This window comes from Adiantum capillus-veneris, chromosome 2, assembly GCF_014529385.1.
Source record: "Adiantum capillus-veneris isolate H3 chromosome 2, ASM1452938v2, whole genome shotgun sequence".
NCBI lineage: Eukaryota > Viridiplantae > Streptophyta > Polypodiopsida > Polypodiales > Pteridaceae > Adiantum > Adiantum capillus-veneris.
This window is the reverse complement of record NC_140932.1, coordinates 37,681,729-37,706,047: the sequence shown is the minus strand read 5'-3', so window position 1 is coordinate 37,706,047 and position 24,319 is coordinate 37,681,729. Positions and strand designations below refer to the sequence as shown.

Here is a 24,319-nt window from a genome sequence, read left to right as displayed (position 1 = left end):
GTTTGGGGGGGGGGGGGGGGGGGGGGGTGGGCGGGCTAGGGGGCAGCTAGGGGTGAGGGCGGCGGGCAGCAGGGGGCAGTGGTGGCGGGCTTGGCTGGGTGAGGGAGGCAGCGCGAGGGCGAGAGGGGGCATGGGGAGGCAGCGCAAGGGCGAGGGGGAGCAGCGTGGGGGGGGCTGGGGGCAGCGCGAGGGCGAGAGAGAGAGGGGGGGTGAGGGGCAGCGATGGCGCAAGTGGGGGGGAGCGTGCAGCAGCAGCGAGCCAGTCCGGATTACTTATGCCTTGGCATTCTTGTCAACTCCCGAGGCATTTGAGCCTTTGTATTCTCTGCATCTTTAGATATTTGAAAGGTACACAGGACATATGTATATGCTATGGTGGGAGTACACTTGCGCTGCGGGGTTATTGTGATTCGGACATGGCAGGTGATCTTGACACTAGGAAGTCTACGAGTGGGTATGTCTTCACACTTGCTGGAGGTGCTATTTCTTGGTGTTCAAGGTTGCAAAAGATTGTCGCAGTGAGTACTACAGAGGCTGAATATATTTCAGCCACAGAGGCTTCTAAGGAAGCCATATGGCTTGGCAGGTTGGTCAGGGATTTTGATCTTCCTGCACATGCTCCAGTGCTTGGTTGTGATAGTCAGAGTGCTGTATGCCTGGCTAAGAATGCCATGTTTCATGCTCGTACCAAACACAGAGATGTGCGGCACCACTTTATACGACAAGTCTTGGATGATGGCTTGTCTCATTGACAAAGATCAAAACACAAGACAACCCTGCAGATGTCCTCACTAAAAGTCTTGCAAAGTCTCAACATGAGCATTGCATACGCTTAGTGGGAGTTGCTTAAAGGTACCACATTGGGCCTTTAAGTGGGAGGTTGTTGGGGGTAAAGGCCCCTTGTGGCCCCCTTTCTCGTATAGTGTACACATACTTATACTTGAAACTCACTTATAAGTGAGTACACACATTTTTATTAAGTGTCCGGCCAAAGTTTATAAGTGTACTTAAATAAAACAAAGAACCCTCAAAACATAACATCGTGGGTTTCTTACGTTGAGCTCTCTCTGTCTCTCTTTCGATCTGCTCCGCACCCTACTTCCTGGAGTGTGTGCCCATCTCCTCCTGCTCTCACACACTCCTTGCGCTCAACAAAATTGCGGGGAAGACGGCCATGGCATGTACTACTGCCCACATCCAAGAAGGCAGAACTTCAATAGAGGAGGGAGACAAAATCAGATCTCTCCGCGAAGGGCAAGACCACCACCACCCAGGCAACCAAGGCCGATTCCACCGGTCCAAATCCTTCGACCACCTGTGCAACAACCACCACCACCACCACCACCACCACCTCTTATTCCACCACTACCCCCACCACCTGCTGTAAACCAAGCAGTGAGTGTTATTAGCTTGGAAGCTAAAGGGAAGATAAAGATAGAAGAACCAGTTCGAGAGAAGCACAAAGGGAAAGCAAAAGTAGAAGAAGTGGATGCCATGGGGGTGAAGCGTGCCAGGCACGAAGAAGCCTCTCAAAAAGAAGAGAAAATGAAAGGAAAAGGCGAGTCAAGCAAGCAGACATCTAAGCCGTGACGGAAGATAGACATCGTGGATTTTTCACTAGGTGAGTATGCTAAACCATATGACTTGGTTCAGGATGTGTTGATGCACGGCCCGAAGATAACTTGGCCCCAATTACTCCATCTTGCACCGAGGATGAGGAGGCAATGGACGAAGATGGTAAGTACAAGAAAATCAAGACCAAGGATAGCTGGGGCTATCTCTGGGAGGGATCTCGACGACATCCTACCAACCATGGACGCCCACATCAAGGGGCAACGAATCTCAAACGTCTACATAGATGGTGGCGCGCAAATATATGTCATGAGTGAAAAAATGATGCACCATCTAGGCCTAGAGGTGAGTAGGCCGGCACCCTGCCGAGCCAAAATGGCAAATAACGTAAGAGTGAAATGCGTAGGCATTGTGAATGCGGTCAAAGTAAAGGCATTCAATACAGAAGTGGAGGTAGACATCTTTGTCATGCCACACAAAGGGGAGGGCTACCCTATCATTCTTGGGAGACCTTGGCTCATGGCTATGGAAGCTAAGCAAGACTGGAGTACCGGAATGATTCAGATGAAGGACGCTAAAGGGAAGTCCATATTCTACGACATGAGGACTGGGAAGCAACGCAACATGATCTTGGAGGCTTCAAAAGATGAGTCCACCAGTGACTATTCATCCACCTCAGGAGAAGAGACAACAACAACTGAAGAGAGTGACAGTAACATCGAAGTGATAGGGGTCATCCTTAAAGACCCAAAAAGATTGACACAATTTGAAGCACCCCCGACAAACCGAGAGGAACCATCAGGTACGCAATCCTTTGAGGATACAAGTAAGTTACATCGGATGCTCTCCAATGAGTTAACCGATGAAGAGAGGAAGAAATATGTCTCCATGCTAGGTAACTTCACCACATTGTTCATTTATGGTTATGATAAGATCACAGGAATCACAGTAGTACAACACCGCATAAAACTCAAGGAAGGAAGTAAACCCGTAGTGCAAAAGCTCAAAAGACTTGGGGTAATCCAACAAGAGGCACTACTCAAAGAAGTGAGGAATTTGCTACAGGCAGGTTTCATTTACCCCGTCGAAGACTCCGAATGGGTCTCTCCAGTAGTAGTCACACCAAAGAAGAATGGCAAGTAGAGAGTGTGTGGATTATAACCCTCTCAATGCAGCCACAAAGAGGGATCACTTTCCCCTCCCATTCCAAGATGAAATTCTCAATGAAGTGGCAGGTCATGAGCGCTACACAGTATGTGATGGTTACTCAGGAGACTTTCAGATTAGCATTGCGGAAGAAGACCAGAAAAAGACAACTTTCATAACACCTTGGGGATGCTTTGCTTTTAGGGTGATGCCTTTTGGCCTCACCAATGCTCCGGCCACATTCCAGCGCTATGTAACTTTTGTCTTCCAACCATACTTTGGAACGTCAATACGGGTCTTCATAGATGATTTTTGCATCTATAGTTCACGCTCCCTCCATTTGAGCAAAGTCTACAATGGCCTGACCAGGCTGCAAACCTTGGGTGGCCAGCTCAACGTGGATAAGTGTCACATTGGTGAAAGCAAAGTTACTCTCCTTGGCCATGTAATATCAGCAAAAGGGATTGAGGCTGACCCTAACAAGATTCAAGCTTTGGTATCTTTGTCATCACCCACCACCGCTAAGCAATTGGTTTCTTTCCTTCAGAAGGTAAGATACTTAAGCAGGTTCATTCACTTGCTATCTCAAGTGGTTCTCCCTCTACAACAAGTCACCCAGAGGGATGTCTTCTCATGGAGTGAAGAAAATGAGCAGCAATTTACCAAGGTAAAGCAAATCCTAGCTACGCTTCCCACTATTTCACCCCCCAGATGGGACGAGCCATTTTATGTGAACCCCAGTGTAGGAAGTGATACAGTTGGAGCCGTACTAATGCAAAAGGATCCCCAAACTTCTTTCATGCGTCCTATCTACTTCTCTAGTCGTGTCATGACCTCATCAGAAAAGGGATTCACCGCAGTAGAACACATGGTGCTCGCACTAATGTTTGCTACCACAAAGTTCCGCTCCTATCTACTGCCTAGACCCTTTGTGATTCTGACAATGGAGGAGGTTTTTCCGTATGTAATGTGACACATGGATGTCTCATCTAGGATCTCTAAATGGCTAGTAAGGTTACAAGAGTTTGACTACACCATGCAAGTAGAAAACTCCTACAGGGCTAGTCTAGCAGGTATTCTTACTCATCGCCACTATGAGAAGAAGCTGAAGGTCAACACGGAAGCAAAAGAAGAGACACCAATGGTAGAAAGTCCTAAGCTAGAAAGAGCTCACTCTCTTTTCTTTGACGAAGTATATAAGAGAACAGTGGACCAATCTGCAGCTGGCATCGTCATTTTCAATGAACAACATGAAAGGATATCTCCATCAGGCAGCTATTACACTCCCACTCCAACAACGAAGCAGAGTATGTACCTTTAATTCTTGTGTTAGAACAGTGTGTTTTGCAAGGGATTCAACGCCTAAATGTGTTGGCGATGCTCTGCTTTTGATAAAGCAGATAAACGGCACTTGGGTTTGTAAAAATCAGGTTTTACTTGGTCAACTACGCCAAGTTAAGGATCTTTTAAGAAAGTTTGAAGCAGTGCAATTATTTCATGTCCCCAGGAGGTAGACTGGTAGGTCATCACCTTACCATTCTCAGGGGGGCTAGGGATCATTGACCCAGCACAACACAGCAGAGCCCTTCTTAGGAAGTTTGTGGTCAGAGGATTGCTTCCAGGGGAGGAGTCCTAAAAGGAGTTGTTCCTTCATCGACTTCGAGCTCAGGTGTCTCATACTGGAGGCCCTTAGAGCCCCTCCATCAGGTGGATTTTCACAGAGATGCGCAGGGTTGGTCTAAATAGGAGGCTAGAGGACCGTTTTGCTATAAGCTTGCTTAGATCTTGGAAGCAGTTGAGGAGTGGCCTAGAGAAGCATCAGCCCACTTACACGGAGGATTGCTTGAGGCAATCCCTCTCGTGGAACCCCATGGTCAACACACAGAGAGGCCACCTTGTTGGTAGTAGGCCTCATGGTTCTTGGGGCCCCACGGTGGACAGTCAAGCCCGCACTCTTGGGGTGATTGGATATAGTTTTTAGGTTTGTCCGAGGAGTCTCAGAGCATCCAACTACTACGGGGTATGAGAGGTGTGCAGAGCATGTGCCAGGACATTACAGAGGCCTTAGCAGTGGAGTGGCTTACCCCACTAGAGACAGCAGCTCCTAGATGGATAGGAGCCTTCATGCGATTGGAGGTCCTCATCGCAGTTTGGGCTTGCTCGCAGTCCGGACCTCACATGTTCTTTGAGATCCAGGGTGAAGGTCGCCTTCACAGAGTTTCAATAGAGGTTCCTCAAGTTGCAGAGTGTTGCTTTCAGAGAATACAAGTTTTAGCCATCAGAGGGAGGACCTGTGTCACATATCTTGAGATAGGACATTGGCGGCTTTGGGCTTGGGAGAGTTGCCCTCTGGCACAAGTGGAGTGGGACCTTGGAGAGTGGTTCTGGAGAGACCTTTTCTCTTCACTCAATCACCCTGGGATCCCTTTCTTTCAGTACACAGTTCCACTGGGGCGTCACATACTGGCAGCACGGAGGGAGGCTCGTCCTGCTGCAGCACTGAATTGGCAGGAGGAGGATCTCATTGGTGAGTTCCTGTCAGGTTTTTGGGAGCGGTTGTGGGACTCCAGACAACGAAGGAGAGTCACTTTGTTCCAGTGACTTGTTGCACATAGAGCTACAACAGTTGGGAGCTGGCGTATACACAATGGCTTTTCGACAGCCCATGCAGCTTGTGGTCATCCTTTGGAGAGTCAGCGACACTGTCTGTGGGAGTGCCACATGGCACAACAGGTTTGGCTTCGGGTTCTTCGAAGTATGCCAACTCTCTCCACAGTTCGACAGTACACGTGGGGTGTTGCAACCTGGGCTACTCTTACGGGCCCTGCGCTCTAGTATGAGTTGGCTTCCACCAGCAGGATGACCGTGATACAGGGGGTCGACCTACACTTCAGCTTGCCACAAAGCTTAACGCCTAGGAGTGGTGCAGTGAGAGAGGTGTGTTGGGAGCTCATCTATGGACTGACACTATGGTTCATTTGGCGGCTTGATGCTTCCGCGTCTTCGAGGCTCGCCTTGTTCCACCGGCAGAGATTGTTCGTGGTTTTTGGTTGGAGCTGATCCACTCTCTCAGGGGCCAGTTAGAGAGACTCCAAGGCAATTCCGATCGCATGCGGGAGCGTAGAGAGGCTTTCCTGCGGTTCTGGCGCCTAGGGCCCTTCTTCACCTTGGTCTAGTGTTCACCCAGATGGCACTACCGTCCACGTGTGTGGCTCTTTCCTCCTCCCATCTCGTGATTCAGTTCCCATTGTACATATTTTGTTTTTTCATTGGGAGAGTCTCTCCTTGCTGTTGATTTAGACCTCTCTAGTAGAGGTGATTGTGGTCTTTGGGCAGTTTTATTAACTAATGGAAGGATCATTTTCTCGGGAAAAAAAAAGGTTATATGTCTATACGACGCCTATGAGACAAATCAAATGTCCTCTATCTATTGGAAAAGACAAAATGATCCAAACTGGTGCAAAAGTAAGACTAAAAGACCATGTATGGTATAGGGATCCATGGGGGGTACAAGATAAAAAGAAGGGGGGGGATGAAGCTCTATCACTAGGGATGTATATGCATGTCTATATGCTTAGGGTAGTAGAATCGTGAGAATGCATGAGCTCCATGCTGTTCTGATGGTGTGGAGGGGGGGGATGTGTGTGTAAAATTGTTGCCATACATATGTGGTAGTGATGTTTGTGAACACACTTAGGACCTTCGGGGCATTTTATCCCTCATTAGGAGGTTTTTTCCCCCGTGCATTGTATTTACACCCATCGTTCTAGGGCTAACTTATCTTTCGTTGTGCACTAAGCAATACTACTCTCTGTTGTGTGCCTTGAGCTTCCTTTGTCTTCTGCAAGGTGGGTGTGCTTCCCTTCAACCCTATTTCCAACAATTGGTATCAGAGCAGGTTGCGTCCTCTCGGGCTTAGTCGTGAGCATCGCCAGCAGATGCCTACTCACTTGCTCAAATTTTTGTGAGATTTTCCATTTAGGCTCATTTCGGCCTCCATTTCCACTACAAACAGTACTGCGCAGACACTTTCATCATTTTGTGGAGACATTATGTCAGTGCCATTTTTTGCATAGCATGTCTCTTATAGTCTTCGACGGCCGGCTTGTGCAATATAGCACGTATTGGTCTCGCTACGTTTCTCCTCTTTTCAGATAATTTTTATATCAAGTGCAGGCATTCGCCATGGTTGACAACAACATAGATGTGTTCAAGATGTTTGCTGCTGAGGATAAATTGGATGGGGACAATTACCATATGTGGGCTTACATGGTGCAAAATGTCCTTGTGTCAAAGGGCGTTCGGAATGTTGTGCAGGACATCGATGTACGTCTTGGTTCTATGGATACAGGCAATGTTGAGGATGTTGCAGGCTTTGGTGGCAGGGTTGCTACTGCTAGAGCTGTTTTACCTACAGCTGAGCAAGCTCGTTGGGATGTTAGAGATGTGCAGGCTCATGCATTTATTGCATTATCTGTGAAGCGCACTATTACTTCTCACATTCGCTTGGCTAAATCTGCAAACAAGCTTGGAATATTTTGGTTGGTCTTTATGCAAGTCGCAATGAGGCTAAAATCGCATTGCTGCGTAAAGAGCTGGAGTCGAAGATTATGCATGACGAAGATGAGATGGACACTTTCCTTGCCGATGTAAAGGATATAAATGAGCAACTTATTTCTGCAGGCGAAGTCATTTTTGAGAGTTCCCTTGTGCAAACAGTTCTTGATGCTTTACTAGATTCTTACCAGACTTTTGCTAGTACTTGGAGACTTTTGACTCAAGGAAATCCTGATGTTGTCAAGTTTGATGCATTATGCACTTTGCTGTTTGTTGCAAGAGTCACTTTCGAGAAAGAACAAGGCTAAACAACGTGCAGTTAAAGAGGCCTTTATTGCTCTGCAAAGAAAAAGTGGTAACAACAATGTAGCAACTTCTCATGGTTCTTCTGTGAGTGCTAAATCACATGTTCCTATGCGTTGCCATTATTGTAAAGCTAATAATCACTTTTTTTTTTTTCCGAGAAAAAGATCCTTCTATTAGTTAATGAAAACTGCCCATAGGGCTACAACCACCTCTGCAAGAGAGGGCTACAACAAGCATGATGGGGAGACTCTCCCAATGAAAAAACAGCATATATACAATGAGGCTAAATCAAGAGATGGGAGGAGGGAAGAGCCACACAGGTGGACAGTAGTGCCATCTTAGCACCCCCTAGACTATGGTGTAAAAAGGCCCAAGGCGCCAAAGTCGAAGGAAAGCCTCGCGGCGCTCCTGCATGCGGTCGGAGCTGCCCTGTAGTCCCTCAAGCTGTCCTCTGAGAGTATGGATCAGCTCTAGCCAAAAGTTACGAACAGTCTCTGCTGGTGGCACAGGGCGAGCCTCAAAGATGCGGAAACAGCGGGCCTGCCAGATGAACCAGAGAGCTAGGCCACTGATGAGCTCCCAACACTCCTCTCTCTCACTGCACCACTCCTGTGGAGTAAGCTCTGTAGCAGGCTGGAGTGTAGGTCGCCCCCCCTGCATCACTATCATCCTGCTGGTGGAAGATAGCTCAAACTGAAGTGCCGGGCCCGTGAGGGTGGACCAACCCGCTGCCCCCCAAGTGTACTCTCAAGCCGTGGAGAGAGCAGGCATCAGCCGAAGAAATCGTAGCCACACCTGTTGGGCCAAGGGACAGTCCCAAAGACAATGATGGTGACTCTCCACCAAATGGTCACAAGCTGCACATGTGGCCGAGAGACCACTATGCACTAGCCAGCTCCCTACTGCTGTGGCTCTATGTGCGACCAGCCACTGAAACAAGGTGACTTGCCTCGGCTGTCTGGAGTCCCACAACCTCTCCCAAAAGTTTGCCAAGAACTCGACTGTGAGACCCTCCTCCTGCCAATGGCGTGCTGCAGTGGGGAGGGCCTCTCTCTGTGCTGCTAGTATATGACGTCCCAGTTGAACAGTGTACTGAAAGAACGGGACTCCTGGGTGGTCTGCAGAAGAGAAGGGGTCCCTCCATAGCCACTCAACAGGATCCCACTGTACTCGTGCCAACGGACAACACTCCCAAGCCCATAGCCTCCAGTGTCCTGTCTCAAGAACTGCTGGGACCCCTATATCCATATCATCCTGCTGGTGGAAGATAGCTCAAATTGAAGTGCCAGGCCCGTGAGGGTGGAGCAAGCCGCTGCCCCCCAAGTGTACTGTCGAGCCGTGGAGAGGGCAGGCATCAGCGGAAGAACTCGTAGCCACACCTGCTGGGCCGAGGGACAGTCCCACAGACAGTGACGCTGACTCTCCACCAACTGGTCACAGGCTGCACATGCGGCCGAGAGACCACTATGCACAAGCCAGCTCCCTACTGCTGTGGCTCTGTGTGCAACCAGCCACTGGAACAAAGTGACGCGCCTCGGCTGTCTGGAGTCCCACAGCCTCTGCCAAAAGGTTGCCAAGAACTCGACTGTGAGGCCCTCCTCCTACCAATGACGTGCTGCAGCGGGGTGGGCCTCTCTCTGTGCTGCAAGTATATGACGTCCAAGCCGAACAGTGTACTGAAAGAAGGGGACTCCTGGGCGGTCTGCAGAAGAGAAGGGGTCCCTCCATAGCTCACCAGGATCCCACTGTACTCGTGCTAGTGGACAACACTCCCAAGCCCATAGCCTCCAGTGTCCAGTCTCAACAGCTGCTGGGTCAGGGTCTATAACGCAAGTCCTCCCATAGATGTCCACAACTCGGATCCTCTGGAAACAGCACTCTGCTACCTGCGGGGCCTCTACTGCAACTCGTTGTAATCGTCCCCCACCCTGAAGCTCGAAGAACAAGGTAGGGACAGTCTCTGAGGAGGCCCTGACTGAAATGAGAACCTCCAGGCGTGTGAAGGCTCCCATCCACCGGGGTGCTACTAGCTCGAGAGGCGTGAGCCACTCAGTTGGAACTGACTCTGAGATGTCTTGACACATGCTCTGCACCCCTCGCATGCCCTTTAGCTGGACACCCTGCACCTCCTCTGACAAACTTGTAAACTCTAGCCAGTCACCTAGAGAGCCCGTCGGACCTGCTACCATGGGACCCCAAGAAACATGAGACCGACTCCCAACCAAGTGGCCTCTCTGAGTGCTAACCATGGGGTTCCAAACGAGGGGCTGCCGTAGGCGCTCCTCCGTGCATGTCGGTTGTGTCTGCTCTAGGCCACGCCGTAAGTGAGATCGAAGCAAACTCACAGCGAATCGGTCCTCCAGTCTCCTACTCAAACCAACTCGGCGCAACTCTGTAAAGATCCATCTGGTCGAAGGTTGCCAAGGGCCTCTTGACTGAGGCACCTTGGCGAGAAGCCTCTGTAGCAAGAACTCCTTCCAGGGCTCGTCGCCTGGAAGAAGTCCTCTGACGACGAACTTCCCAAGAAGGGCTTTGCTCTACTGTGTTGGATCAATGATCCCAAGCCCTCCCTGAGAACAAGGAAGTGTAATGACCGACCAAGCCACCTTGGCTCGGGCAATCTGAGTGTCACGACCTGACCAAAGGAAGTTCCTGATCAGCCTTTCTACCTGGCTCATTCAAGAACTCGAGAAGATCCAGCAAGAAGTGATGTACCACATAGTCGCCAACAACACCTCGTTGTCTACTACTACTCTACCAGCCAACGAAAGTCGTGCTGAGCTCCAATGTAACAGCTTTCTCCTGATAGACAGGAGAAGAGGAGCAATCTGCTGCTCGGGGGACAAGTCCAAACCAACCTGACAACCCAAGTACCGAACTGCAGTCCCTGGAGGAAACGACCTGAAACCCTCTCCTGGCATCCATTCTGGCACAGGAGCACCGGCAACCGAGAAAGCCACTGTCTTTCTTTAGTTTATCAGTGCGCCCGATGCACAGCAGAAGGTCTCCAAAGCCTGCTCACATCTGTGTAGATTGGCCTCCTGGCCCTCTAAGTACAAGGCTGAGTCGTCGGCAAACTTAGTGTCCAGAAGCTCATCTCCCCGTATAGGGAGTGCTAAGCCCCTCAGGCCAACCTGCTGTGACACCAAAAATCTGCTCATCGCCTCCGCATAGAACAGAAAGAGAAAGGGGGCAAGAGGACAACCTTGTCTGACCGATCGTGTGAGCATGAAGCGCTCACCTCTACCTCCTGTCAAAAGCACCTGACTGTCAGCCTGTCTGTACAAAGCTGACACCCCTCTGATCCAAGCATCTGAGAAGCCCATCCTGCGTAGAGTGCCCTCTAGAAAGTCCCAGTCAACTCTGTCGTATGCCTTCTCAAAATCGAGAAGAAGAATCACAAAGTTCTCCCCACGGAGCCGTGCCAGGGCAGAAGCCTCCCAGAAAGTGAAGGTGTTGTCAAGGATACTGCGTTCCTTGACAAAACCTGTCTGAGTCCCATGTATAAGGCTCTCCAAAAGTGGTTGAATCCTCAAACTCAGAGCCTTGGCAAGAATTTTGTAGGCTTAGTTGAGGATGGTGATGGGGTGCCACTGTCGAATCTCATCCAAGGAGCCACCCTCCTTTGGAATGAGGTAAATCAGACCCGCACTCATGCTATCCGGCATCACTCCTGTGTGCAGAATGTACTGACAGGTACTACAAAGATCTGGGCCAAGCAGGTCCCAGTACTCCAAGAAGAAGTTGGGAGTCAGCCCATCCTCACCTGGACAGCTACCACGAGGGAGGGCCCTAAGAGCCGTGTGCAGCTCCCCATGCTAAAGAGGCATCTCTAGCCTCTGGCGCATCTCCTCAGTCACAAGACAAGGCATCTGTGCGCAAACCTGCTCCTTGCATGCATCCTGCCGCTCTGATTGGGACTCAGCCGACAGTAGCTCACGGTAAAAGTCAGTAGCAACTGCACGCATATCCTCGGGTTCACAAACAACTGACCCATCGGGTCTCCTCAATTGATTGACCTTGGCATGCGAGTGTCGAGGTCCCACTGTCTCAAAAAAAACACCTGTGACTCTGTCTCCCACCTGAGTCCACTGAGATGCCTGTCGGGTGAAAGGCAAACTCACGACGCCTCTCCTCTGTGCAAGCAAGCTCCTGTCGAGCCTGCTGTAACTGCTCCTCCAACCATGGACTGTGTGGATGCTGCTCCTTTATCCTCTGTAGTGAAGCAATGCCTCGTCTGAGACGCTGCTCCTCCTCTCTCGCTGCAGCCCGTCGAGCAAGAGACTCCTGGAGAAAAAAGTGGCTAAGCTGAGCTAGGCCTAAGAACACTCTTTCTGCAGGCAGAGCCTGGCTGTCCATGCCCTCTCTCCAAAGAGCCTCTACCCTCTCTCTGATTGCTGAGTCCAACAAGACCCGCTCTGGGATGCGAAGCATCGTGCTCCCACTCCTCTGCCTGTCTGCCACTGTGAGGATCACTGGTGCATGGTCCGAGAAGGATGTCCCTGCAAGGATGCCCACTGATCCCCCCAAGTCACTGAAGTGGTCACTAGTGTAGAAGCGATCTATCCGCGATAGATTCACTCCTCCCACTCTGCGGTCCGACCTAGAGAAGGCAAGACTCTCTGGAGGCCTCACAAAGCTAGAGTGCTGCCATGTATCCGAGACCCTCAAAGTCATACACAACCTCTCCCAGGCTGCTAACTCGACTCCATGCACAGTAGCATGGCTGCCTCCAATCCTATCAGAAGGGTCCTCCAACATGTTGAAGTCCTCTCCTACACACCAATGGTCAGTCTGTGGCAAAGACTCAACAATCTGTGACCAAAACTCTGCACGAGCACTCGGCACATTGGGCGCATAGATATTCAGGAAGCCCACAAGGCCACCCCGAACCTGCATAGTAATCCACTGAGCCCTGCCTGGCACAGTAATCCCTTTGCCCACAATGGCCTGCAGCAATGAGTCCGCAATAGTCATACATACCCCACCCTGGATGCCTCCAGGTCCAAAAGCAGCTGACCAAAAGGTATCGTATCGTCCACGCAACATCTGCCCACATCGCCGAATGCGGCTCTTGGACAGATGGTGCTCCTGTAGCATAAGGAGATCAATCTCTCCTCCCACAAGGCAACGCTGAAGCTCCTGACGCAATCGGCCCCTGAAATTGGGGTCCACCTAATCCTTGCACGTTCCACGAGATGATCCTCATCGGGAGCGAGAGAGAACAGATGCTACCGCAGCAGCAAGACGGGCTATCTTCGAGGCTGGCTTGGATGGGGAGTAGTCCGCATCCGAGCGTCCTCTAGATAGGCGAGACTGTAGTGAGTGCCTAGCCCGAGCCCAAGCAGAGCGAGCCGTGCGTAAAGCAACCTCCTCTATCCAGGAGTCCTCATGAATGTATACATAGCAAGTCAAACACTGCGTATCAGCAAAAAAGTACACCACAATGTGCCTACATCCTGTTGGGGCTGGGGGTGTCAACGCAAACTTGGCTAGTGGCTACAAAGTCTGTAGCAAATGTGTAACTCGAAGTTCTCCCATGTGGTGAGAAAACTCGAGAACCTGTGTATGCAGCCATCCCACCACTGAGCCGAGGGACCACTCTGTCTCAGTCCTACCACAGAGGGGGAAGGAGAAACCAACTGCTGAGTCCAAGGTCTCTGTCCCCCTAGCGGCGAGGAACAAAGCATGGACCCTGGAGTAGGCTGCCTCATGGTGTGCTGCGGAATCGCCGAGAAAGCGAGTGAACCCGTAGTCGAAGAAATCCCAGTGGCGTCGGAGGTCAATGCTCGTCAGACCACGAGGGATAGCTGCAAGGGAAGATGTCTGAATCTGCAGAGAGGGCCGCAAGAAGGGCTGACCCTCTCTCGCTAGGCGACTCGTGGCAAAGGCGCTGCCAATAGATCTCATAGCCACCGGTGAGGGACCAGTCTCCTGCGTCGACTGTGGAATTGGAGCAGGAGGGGGGGGGAAGGAGCTGGGGGGGGGGGGGGGGGGGGGGGGGGGGGGGGGGGGGCGAAGGGGAGGAAAAGCGGGGTGGGGCGAAAGAGGTAGAGGGGCGGGGTGGGGGGGAGTGGACGGGAGCAGAGGGCGGGGGGGGGGGGGGGGGGATGAAGAGGAGGGGAACTCTAAAGGGGGGACGGCTGGCGAGGGTGAAGCGGAGGTGGAGGCTGGCGTAGGGGGCTCCTCCTGCTCAAGAGGACCAAAGCGGTTCCCCGTGGGAACCCACTGTTTCTGAGTAGGCACCTGAGGGCCACTCTGAGTGCCAGGCTGTCTCTGTGGCCCCTGGCGTCGACGGCCACGGGCCTGCTGCCACACCCCTCCTCCGCTGGAGCCCTAGGCTCGGAGGGTGACTCTGAATCTGTGCTCTGTGCCGCTGGCTGTGGCTGCGGCCTAGCCTTGGCAGGCTGGGGCTCAGGCTGAGGCTCAGGTCGTGGCCTCCGTCGTGGACAGGCCTTCGCTAGGTGGCCCATCTGTCTGCAAATGAAGCACTGGTTCGGGAGACCCGAGTAGTCCACACTCTGTCTAAACTAACCCCCACTCACCCGAGGCAGAAGGATGACCTTCGGGAGCGTGTGGGTATCTCTGACCAAAACTCGAACTGAGGGGATGCCAGCCGCCTTGGCAGCTACTGATACTGCCGTACGAGGTGTCTCCAGGATAGTCCTGATGGCGGAGCCAATCCTGGAGAGAAGTGTAAGGTACTCCCTCCGTAAACCCGGAAAGCAGACTGAGATGGGGATGTCTGCCTCCTCTACTAGCACATCCGAAGTCGGGTCAAAACCATGTCGCCACTGTTGAAAGTGGGCGCGTGATGCTCGGATGGCCAGTGGTCTCATAGCTATGACCTTGGAAGCCATCTCAGAGGTCTCGAACTCGATTTGGTATTATCCCCGCTCGAGAATCTGGACATCCAAGATCTTGCCCACCTCTGCGAGAAGGCGGGCCTGGAGAAGGTCACGAAGCTCTCGTCTGCTGGGTCGGGTGCCGAGAATCTTGCAAATGACCGTGGTCGCCTGCAAACGCTCTACCTCTGCGGCTGGGCTCGCTTGCTCTTTGGGTGAAAGAGCAAGTCGAATGGTGGGCTCAGCGGAGTCGGGCGAGGGGGCTTCGGAGAAGTCCCTCTGAGGTGGAGCATGAGCCTCCATTAGTGTCTGCTGCTCTGAAGGAGAAGGGCGGACGAGAAGGCTAACGCTTGAGAGCTCGGCAAGAAGAATCCAACTGAGAATCCACTGCCATGCAATTCAAGCGAGGCCTTCGGAGGGGGGGGGGGGGGGGGGGGGGGGGGTGAGGATAAGGGGCTGGAGAGGCGAGGGCAGCGGGCAGGGAGCAAGAGGGGGGCAAGGGGCAGGGCTGCACTCTGGCTGGGCTGCGCGCAGGCTGGGTGCAAGCTCAGCAGCGCTTGCGGACAGACAACGCGCAGGCAGGGGGCAGCGTGAGGGCGAAGGCGAAGGCGAAGGCGAAGGGGGGCTATGGCGAGGGGGAGCAGGAGTTGGCGGGGGGGGGGGAGGGGAGCGCGCAGGAGCAGCAACCAGCCTTGAAGATCAAGATCGACGAGTAGTTGATCTTGATGGCATGTATTACCATTGATGCATTGGCCAACTCGAGTCTCGTTGGTGCTTTCATGTCTCGGATTTTGGATCATTTTTGGTCTACCTGCTCTCATAAAAAAGGGTTGCGACTACTTGCATATGTACTCCAAAGAAGTGTGGTGGTGTGAATATTTTACATTTATGTGCTCATGGTACTGCAAGGAGGGCCACGTTGTTATTGGTATTGGTAGAACAAAAATAGCCTTGGACGTTCATGTTTGCTTTTTTGTGTTCTCATGCGGTTTCTACACCTACTTTTGGTCATTGGCAGCCTTTCTAATGGGATGTTTTTTTTGGAAAGTTTGAAGCTACAATTCAAGGCTGCCCCCTTGCTTCTAGTCTGGTAGCGGATTGGAAACAAGTCACAAAGCAGTATGCGAGGGTAGGGATGCTACGAGTGGCAATTCGCTTAGACTTTGAGAGTTTGGCTGTCGATCAAACCCTTGTTCAACAACTGCAACTCCAAGACATGCATATTTTCTCTCCTTGAAAGGCATTAATGTGATATCGGATGTTGTAGATAATGATGGGCATGTACTCTCATTTCGACAAGCTGCTCTTACTCTTGGTCTTGGAATGCATTACAGACACACATGGCAGATCATCAAGGATATTGTTGATTCTAGATCTCCCATTCCGTCACTTGTCGTTGAGGATCGACTTTGTGATTGGCATTATGCAGGATCCTTGATCCTCTCTTTATCTGCAAAAGAGGTATATTGCCATTTTCAGTCATCTCCTTGGCTAGAGGAACACTGTAAATAAGGTATGACGTATGGATAAAGGTACTACATGGTGGCGCAACAAAGTTATAAAAGTGTGGCACTTGAATGAGCGATTGTCATATGGAGATCTATTATCGGGGTTCTCTCAACTCGTAAATTTCTTCACTTGAGAGGAATGGCCTCCTCAAGATGCGTTCGTTGTGGTGCCAGTACTGAGAATATTCCACATTTGTTGTGGTTTTGTTCTCACATGCAGCGATTTGTGGATTCCATCTCTACATGTCTTCGCAATCCTCTTTTTGGGATACATTTTGGCCGATGTTTCTGGATTTTTGGAGTGCTTCCGCCACTGCTTCGGCCATATGCTTACTTTTTCGATTGGGTTAGATTCTGGATGCTTTGGACAGTTTAGAAAGCACGTAATTATCTCATGTTCCAAATAGGTTCAGGTGGATTATGTTTTCCTCTTCAAAACTCCCTTCGCCAGTCACTTAAATTTGCTCGGGATTTGGATGAACTCTCCCCTTTTCACTACGAGCTCTACTTTGATTGTGTTTGATTTACTGCATGTAATGTTTTCTATGGGTTTTCCTCGTTTTGGTTTCCCATTAGTAAATCAAATGATAGTACTAAAAAAAAAAGTGTGTTTTTATAATCATGTGTCTTTTTGTTTTAATAACATGCCTCTACCTGGACATGTGCGTGTGTGTGTGCGCGCGTGCGTGTTAAATCATGTGCCTTTTTGTTTTAAAAACATGCCTCTACCTGCATTTTAGATACTTTTGTTGATGCAAGTTCTCTTATATGTATTGAAGTGTGCAATCTGGTTATTCAGGATTTTTTCCTTTCAGGTTTGGTAAAGTCAGCAACAGATTTTCAAGTGTACAAAGAAGTAGCCAATCTGTCCGGTCTGGATTTTGCCTTCATGCAGAATGCAGCAGTATACCATACTAAGGTATGTAATTGTGCTTAATAAGTTGGCCCCGTTGGGGTTCAGAAGCTACTGTGGATTGCCAACTGTTTTGTTTGTTTGATGAAGAATGATAAGATAGAGCTGTTGACACCTGGCTCATTACAACATATTGGAGACAATATATTGGCATTGCTATTGGAAGCTTCAATATCGGAAAAGTTACCATTGATTGGATCTGACAAGAGTACATTTGAACCATCGTCAAAGATGGAGAGCGTCTTCTTTGACATTCTTGTGAGTGATTCCAGCTTTACAAGACTTTGTGTGGATGCTTGCGTGCCTAGCATTGCTGCATCTTTGCATCAGTGTGTGGGAATGAAAGATGATAAGAATCTGTAGTTATGTCCTTTAGAGGTCATAGTCGACCTATAGGAAAAATCGGACACATCATTTGTAGTACATTTCTCTCTGGGGGCAAAGAAAACCAATCACTCAAGAGCTATCTTCTTAAAGAGATCCCATTCTTGTTTCAATAGAGGCATATAACCGTCACAATTTTAATAAGAAGGATCTGGCGACGGGGCGATGAAATTTTGTATCACAGCTTGACATCCTTTGTACATTCTCCATTTCCCATCTTACTTGCTTTTTGATTTCGCCAACTTGATGCTCGAGTTTTTAACTGAAGAGGGGTGAGCTCGTTTGCAATCTACACAGAAGTCCCCTGATAGATCTTGTCTGGCGCACTGTTGCCGAATGATGGCATGGCTAGCCTAAAGGCCTGACAGAGGCTGTATCAAACATGCAAGTATGGACTTGTCGACATGGCAGTTCTGGCGCTGACGTGGTGGCTCCCATTTCAAATACTTTTTTTAAAGCCCCCTACCTGGATTTCTTTGTGTAGCAAGTTGTTTGACCAGATGAGTTGCTTTTAGGAATTGCCTTGTGAGTAGCAGCTTTTAGCAATAAGAGCTGTAAACACCAGCTTGTCCGTTGTACTCAGATTTTAAGAGTGGACTCTTCTGAGCAAAGAGCAGTTGTATTGTTTTCTTGATCTTCGATATAATGAAATATAAAATACTGCTAGGGGCCTCTACCTCGAAGTCCAATGCATCTCAATCAAAGAGGAACTGTGCCTCCCTTGTCTCTTGCAAATGTTGTCTTGTGTGAGTTGTTTGCAGTTCTTGTTATGCTATCAAGTTTGTGTAGTCATCTATTGCCTACCTTTGGAGGGCCAGTCGGTTTCATTGGTAGTAGAGCTTACTTGATTGTTCTTTCAATCCAATCCACAGCTAATTACAACATTTCTGAAGATCCCATGTATCAAAAAGTATAAAAAATAAGGTGAATATTTTTTTGCACATTGTGTTTCTGAAGATCCCATGTATCAAAAAGTATAAAAAGTAAGGTGAACATTTTTTTGCACATTGTGTACGTGCCGTGGCACAACATCGCTTGTCTATGCACGAGCTTATATTTCATGCTGATGGTTGGTGCCACGCTGCCCATGCCTGCTCGTGATTGTGCGATTGTGTTGGCGCGCATCAGATCCCCCCCCCCCCCCCCCCTCCCGGCTTTCGTTTTCCGGTCATCCACCCTCTTTTGTTACTGTAGCAATATTAGTGTGTCGTGTTCTCTACTGTGGGTGCTCCTCAGTGCAATGTGCATAAAACCTCACTCCAATGGAATGAAAACACCGTAAACAATGAAACAACAGAGCGAACTCAAATGACTCAATAGTAGACTCCGAACAGCATGGGGCTTGACTAACTCATGGAACAAGTATTGACTCTGGCTGGCAGCACACTCAGCTCCAAGCCCAGGACTCAAGGGTACAATGGAGGTGTCGAGGCTCCAATGTACAGGGAGAGTGCAGATGTGTGGTGCTAGACTGAACACATGACGTTGGACTCAAAACTCATAAAACCATCTAGAACAGCCTACCAAGACTAAAACAAACTGAGCATATGTACACCCTATGGGCAGCCATTGTATAACTCAAAATATCCCTGATAGTCAAGCTGTACTTATCTCCAAACTGTGGTGGGGATGAACTAGCCACAGTGTCCTCTAGACCACCACTCCTGCCACGTGTCACTGTCTAGACAAGGGTCCACCGAGTGTGAAACCACGACCACCGTAACTGCCTTTCCCGTGCAATTGACACTGTAGCCTTGCTACAGATTGCCTGCCACAAGACCACTCACCGTTCGGAGAGTGGTAGTATAGTGAAATACTGACTCTGTAAAAACTAGGGAAAACTGCCATAGATAATGAATTCACTGGGCAAAATTTTACGCAAGGTGAAATAGAATGTTTATATTTTAAGCACATTCAGATACAGTTGCAAAATCCCCATATGTTAGCTTTGAATTCTTTGCCCTTCATATACTTTGAACGTGTTGCAAGATCTTCTTGTCTCTCGAAGTGCCTCTTTGTCTGTGTGATGCTGGAGGCTGTTAGAGACCAAGGAAGCTGCGAATCAGGCTATGTGCAGGGATAGTGCTGTCCTCTTGTATTGTTGCGTAGAGAGGGAAACCGATGAGTAGCTACACAGAGGGGTGTTTTGGCTTCCTTCGGTTTTCTAAAAAATGTCTCACAGGTTGTACGCTTGATAAATCAAGGCTGATTTCTCTGACGGAGAACGAATCATTTGACCCATCTTTTTGGACAAGAGAGATTGTCTCCAGAGGTAAGATCTTTCGGCATCTCGGAGCTCCACTGGGGGTGGGCTTAACGCATATTCAAAGATTCCAGTGGGTCCTTGAAAAGGTCAGGAGCAAGATGAGAAGGTGGATGTGTTGCTGCCTTTCCCTAGCTGCGTCAAAGTGATAAACTCCTTCATGATCCCGCCTTTGTCAACCCGCTCCTCAAAATAGCCAAAAGTAACTCGAAAGAGTTCTTGGAACCAGTCAAAAGGTTTTTATGGAAAAATAACACCAAAGCCTCGACCCCTTGGCAATGAGCAAAATGGGACGTAGTTGCTAGACCCAAAGAGCAAGGTGGGGTAGGGATCCTCAACCCGGCTGTTCATGCGGAGGCCCTGTGTGCCAAGGTTGTGGTCTCGATTGCGAAACAAAACCAGGCATGGGCTATTATGACCCACTAGTATTGCCGGCGGCCTTCGGCCGCCTCTCTTTGTCACGAGGACGTGGCAATTGCTAGCCTTAGTTGTTGGTTTCTTTCCAATGATTTTTGTTTTATTTTTGAGACCCTCTTTTTGAAGTTGCAAATGGTCGGACATTGTATGGCCAATGTGAACGGTAGTTTCACCCGCAGACGGGAAGTTGGTCGGCACTGGAATTCGTACAGTAAGAGGATGTCTAGGCTCAGAGCAAGATCATACAGGTCCCCCCCGTCGCACTTAGCAAGTTGGTGGATACTAGGAAGTGAACTCAATAAAGGCATAAAGTCAAGGTGGGATCACCAACAGAAAGTATCCGACAGTTGGGCCACATTGCACTTTTGGATGCGGTCCCAATGAGGATAGATGGTCAGAAGACCAGCGGGAGCCCGACGGAAGCATCTCCTAAAAATTAGGGAACTGCTATTCTGGGCCGTGAAATGTGTTCGCGTCATTACCTTCGGTATGACCAAGGGAACATTTTAGTACTCTGCTGCAAAGTCAACTGATGCACAAGTTAAGAGATTTTTAAGCAGGAAGCCCAATGCGGGGAAATTGTATGTATGAGTGCCAAGTGGCACTTTGTGGTCAATTTACCAAGTCTGGGAGAACAGAACCCGTAACTGACTTTTGAGAGCAGTTTTGGAGGCTGTTAACTTGGATTTTCAGCCATTTCTCTCCATTTTTGAGCTTCCCATGACTTTGCATAGGTCCAAGGAAGGCATCAGATGCGTGTTTACAGGGCTGTTTTGCTGCGTTTTCAGCGATACGCAGGTTTTGGCAGCCATGGAAATCTTCCCCTTTTTGCATCTATTTGTTCATAGATGCATTACAGGTCAAGGGCAGCAGAGGGGGCGCTCGATTTATGCTGGGAGGATGCTTCATTGAGAACCTGTCACAGGTTAAGAGCTATGGAGTGCTTCCTTTCCCTCTATGCACAGTATGGTGACGGGAGTGATGCCCCGCACGCTACATACTGCTCTCTTTCTCCCCTACGTGCAGTTATGTGATGCCCCACAAGAGGGCTACTCATTTGACTGATGTACAGTTGTGTGGGTTCATGCTTTTGTGCTGAGGCAAGAGCCTCCTTGAGCAGGAACGGGGGTAGCTAACTGCTGCTCCAAAGCAGGCACTGGTGAGGGTCATAACCTCACCGTACAGGTGCAAAATCAGCGCTGTGTATGCGTTGTAATTTGACTGTTTTTCAGCCATACGGACGCCAGGATCATTGGGAATCGTGTCCCACTGGCAAAGGACAGTTAGGGGACTGTTTGGGGCTGAAAACAGGGCAAAAACCAGTAAATACAGCGTGCTGAATTTACTGTTTTTGGACTGGAATCAGAGGGTATACGACAGTGCAAGCGAGTTTCAGCAGGGGAATTGGTTTCGCGCAAGTTTTGGGGCTGTTATGCTGCCGAAATTTGGCCAAATCAAATGGTATCTAGGGGGATACACGTGAAGGATTCCCAGGACCTTACCTTGTAATTTACCCTCCTAAAGAATAAAGAAATACCGAAAGGGGCGCCAATTTTGGGGCCTACAGGTTGTCGGCGTCTGCTCGTAGCATTCTAGCTTCCGAGCCGTGTGTGTGTTTAAGTGTTAATTCCCGTCGCAGGTTCTCTTTGCAAAGTGCTCTGTGTGTGTGCATAAAGTAAAGAATTTCGGGTGAAAGCCAACGCCTACCGCCGCCCTACGGGCCGGTTGCATGGTTTCGCTGCCGGGATATCAATCACTTTTTCCTCAAAGAGTGAGCCTGGATTGTTCAGGGTAAAGACACACAGTGCAGGAATACGGGATTACACTATGGCCGACAAAGGGAATGGAATTATGGAAGAGGGTTCCTCTTTACAAGACAGACAAGAAATTCCGCATGTTCGCCCTGCCAAAAAGTGGTCAAATTAGGGCTGATTTTCTACTGCGTTTTAGGGTTTGCAAGTATGAACCAAGATGAGATAGGGAGAGGTCTCACGGTGGTAGATTGGCCACTAGATCTCCTGCGGGAGTGATGTGGGTTTGCCAGGTGACATGCTGCTTGCCGATTCTCTGAGGCGATTGCTTGGATTCTATGACGCATTGGTAAATCATCTTGAAATTTGAGCTTGCTTGGTCGTGGGTGGTACGTCAGGTTGTGGAATTATGTTCGTTTGCAGAGGCAAGAGCCTTTTGCAACACGTAAAAGTTAAGGAACAGGTTGCAAGATGATATGGTGAAGTTCAAGAACTATCCACCTATGGATGCAAAGTGGATGGAAGAGCATGAACTGTCAGAGTCACCAAATGTATTGCAGCTTTACCTTGAGGCCTTTGGGTTACAGCCTACGTATGTCCCAACCCAATGTTTGCAAATGAGGGGTAATGATAGAGCTAGCACATCAAATGTACTCATGGATTCAGTGCAACAGCAGTGTACAGTTTGACAAAAGTATGAAGGTCTCATTAAGTCATTTGTACATATGTTTTGACAGTCTTTCTTGCGGATACATGCGATGATAAAAGGGTGCTTACCAGACAAGATCATCTATGGCATGTATTTATGGTATGCAATCGAGGACGTTTGCGATTTCAAGAGGGGGGTATGTCACGAGGACGTGGCAATTGCTAACCTTAGTTGTTGGTTTCTTTCCAATGATTTTTGTTTTATTTTTGAGACCCTCTTTTTGAAGTTGCAAATGGTCGGACATTGTATGGCCAATGTGAACGGTAGTTTCACCCGCAGACGGGAAGTTGGTCGGCACTGGAATTCGTACAGTAAGAGGATGTCTAGGATCAGAGCAAGATCATACAGGTCCCCCCCGTCGCACTTAGCAAGTTGGTGGATACTAGGAAGTGAACTCAATAAAGGCATAAAGTCAAGGTGGGATCACCAACAGAAAGTATCCGACAGTTGGGCCACATTGCACTTTTGGATGCAGTCCCAATGAGGATAGATGGTCAGAAGACCAGCGGGAGCCCGACGGAAGCATCTCCTAAAAATTAGGGAACTGCTATTCTGGGCCGTGAAATGTGTTCGCGTCATTACCTTCGGTATGACCAAGGGAACATTTTAGTACTCTGCTGCAAAGTCAACTGATGCACAAGTTAAGAGATTTTTAAGCAGGAAGCCCAATGCGGGGAAATTGTATGTATGAGTGCCAAGTGGCACTTTGTGGTCAATTTACCAAGTCTGGGAGAACAGAACCCGTAACTGACTTTTGAGAGCAGTTTTGGAGGCTGTTAACTTGGATTTTCAGCCATTTCTCTCCATTTTTGAGCTTCCCATGACTTTGCCTAGGTCCAAGGAGCTCATTTTCAGCATTGGAAGGCATCAGATGCGTGTTTACAGGGCTGTTTTGCTGCGTTGTCAGCGATACGCAGGTTTTGGCAGCCATGGAAATCTTCCCCTTTTTGCATCTATTTGTTCATAGATGCATTACAGGTCAAGGGCAGCAGAGGGGGCGCTCGATTTATGCTGGGAGGATGCTTCATTGAGAACTTGTCACAGGTTAAGAGCTATGGAGTGCTTCCTTTCCCTCTATGCACAGTATGGTGACGGGAGTGATGCCCTGCATGCTACATACTGCTCTCTTTCTCCCCTACGTGCAGTTATGTGATGCCCCACAAGAGGGCTACTCATTTGAATGATGTACAGTTGTGTGGGTTCATGCTTTTGTGCTGAGGCAAGAGCCTCCTTGAGCAGGAACAGGGGTAGTTAACTGCTGCTCCAAAGCAGGCACTGGTGAGGGTCATAACCTCACCGTACAGGTGCAAAATCAGCGCTGTGTATGCGCTGTAATTTGACTGTTTTTCAGCCATACGGACGCCAGGATCATTGGGAATCGTGCCCCACTGGCAAAGGACAGTTAGGGGACTGTTTGGGGCTGAAAACAGGGCAAAATATAGTAAATACAGCGTGCTGAATTTACTGTTTTTGGACTGGAATCAGAGGGTATACGACAGTGCAAGCGAGTTTCAGCAGGGGAATTGGTTACGCGCAAGTTTTGGGGCTGTTATGCTGCCGAAATTTGGCCAAATCAAATGGTATTTAGGTGGATACACGTGAAGGATTCCCAGGACCTTACCTTGTAATTTACCCTCCTAAAGAATAAAGAAATACCGAAAGGGGCGCCAATTTTGGGGCCTACAGGTTGTCGGCGTCTGCTCGGAGCATTCTAGCTTCCGAGCCGTGTGTGTGTTTAAGTGTTAATTCCCGTCGCAGGTTCTCTTTGCAAAGTGCTCTGTGTGTGTGCATAAAGTAAAGAATTTTGGGTGAAAGCCAACGCCTACCGCCCTACGGGCCGGTTTCACTCTTTCTCTCTCTTCGCGCAGGCTATTCTTTCTCCCGCTGAGTGCGCAGGGCTCCAAGGCACACCACCGGACAGAGGAGGTGTTGACGAGTCGCAAGGAGG

The 24,319-nt window shown here is 49.4% G+C and overlaps 1 protein-coding gene across 2 annotated transcripts in view; it reads left to right on the top strand.

Annotated features, from left to right (window-relative positions):
• The window catches only part of LOC147462642 (Zn-dependent exopeptidases superfamily protein), a 126,679-nt gene that overhangs the window by 71,986 nt on the left and 30,374 nt on the right, over positions 1-24,319 (top strand). For both annotated transcript variants that reach the window (XM_086484708.1, XM_086484716.1), the window contains 2 exons: positions 16,734-16,853; positions 16,938-17,105. In XM_086484708.1, the coding sequence (XP_086340834.1) occupies positions 16,734-16,853; positions 16,938-17,105 (288 nt within the window). The remainder of the gene's footprint in view (positions 1-16,733; positions 16,854-16,937; positions 17,106-24,319) is intronic.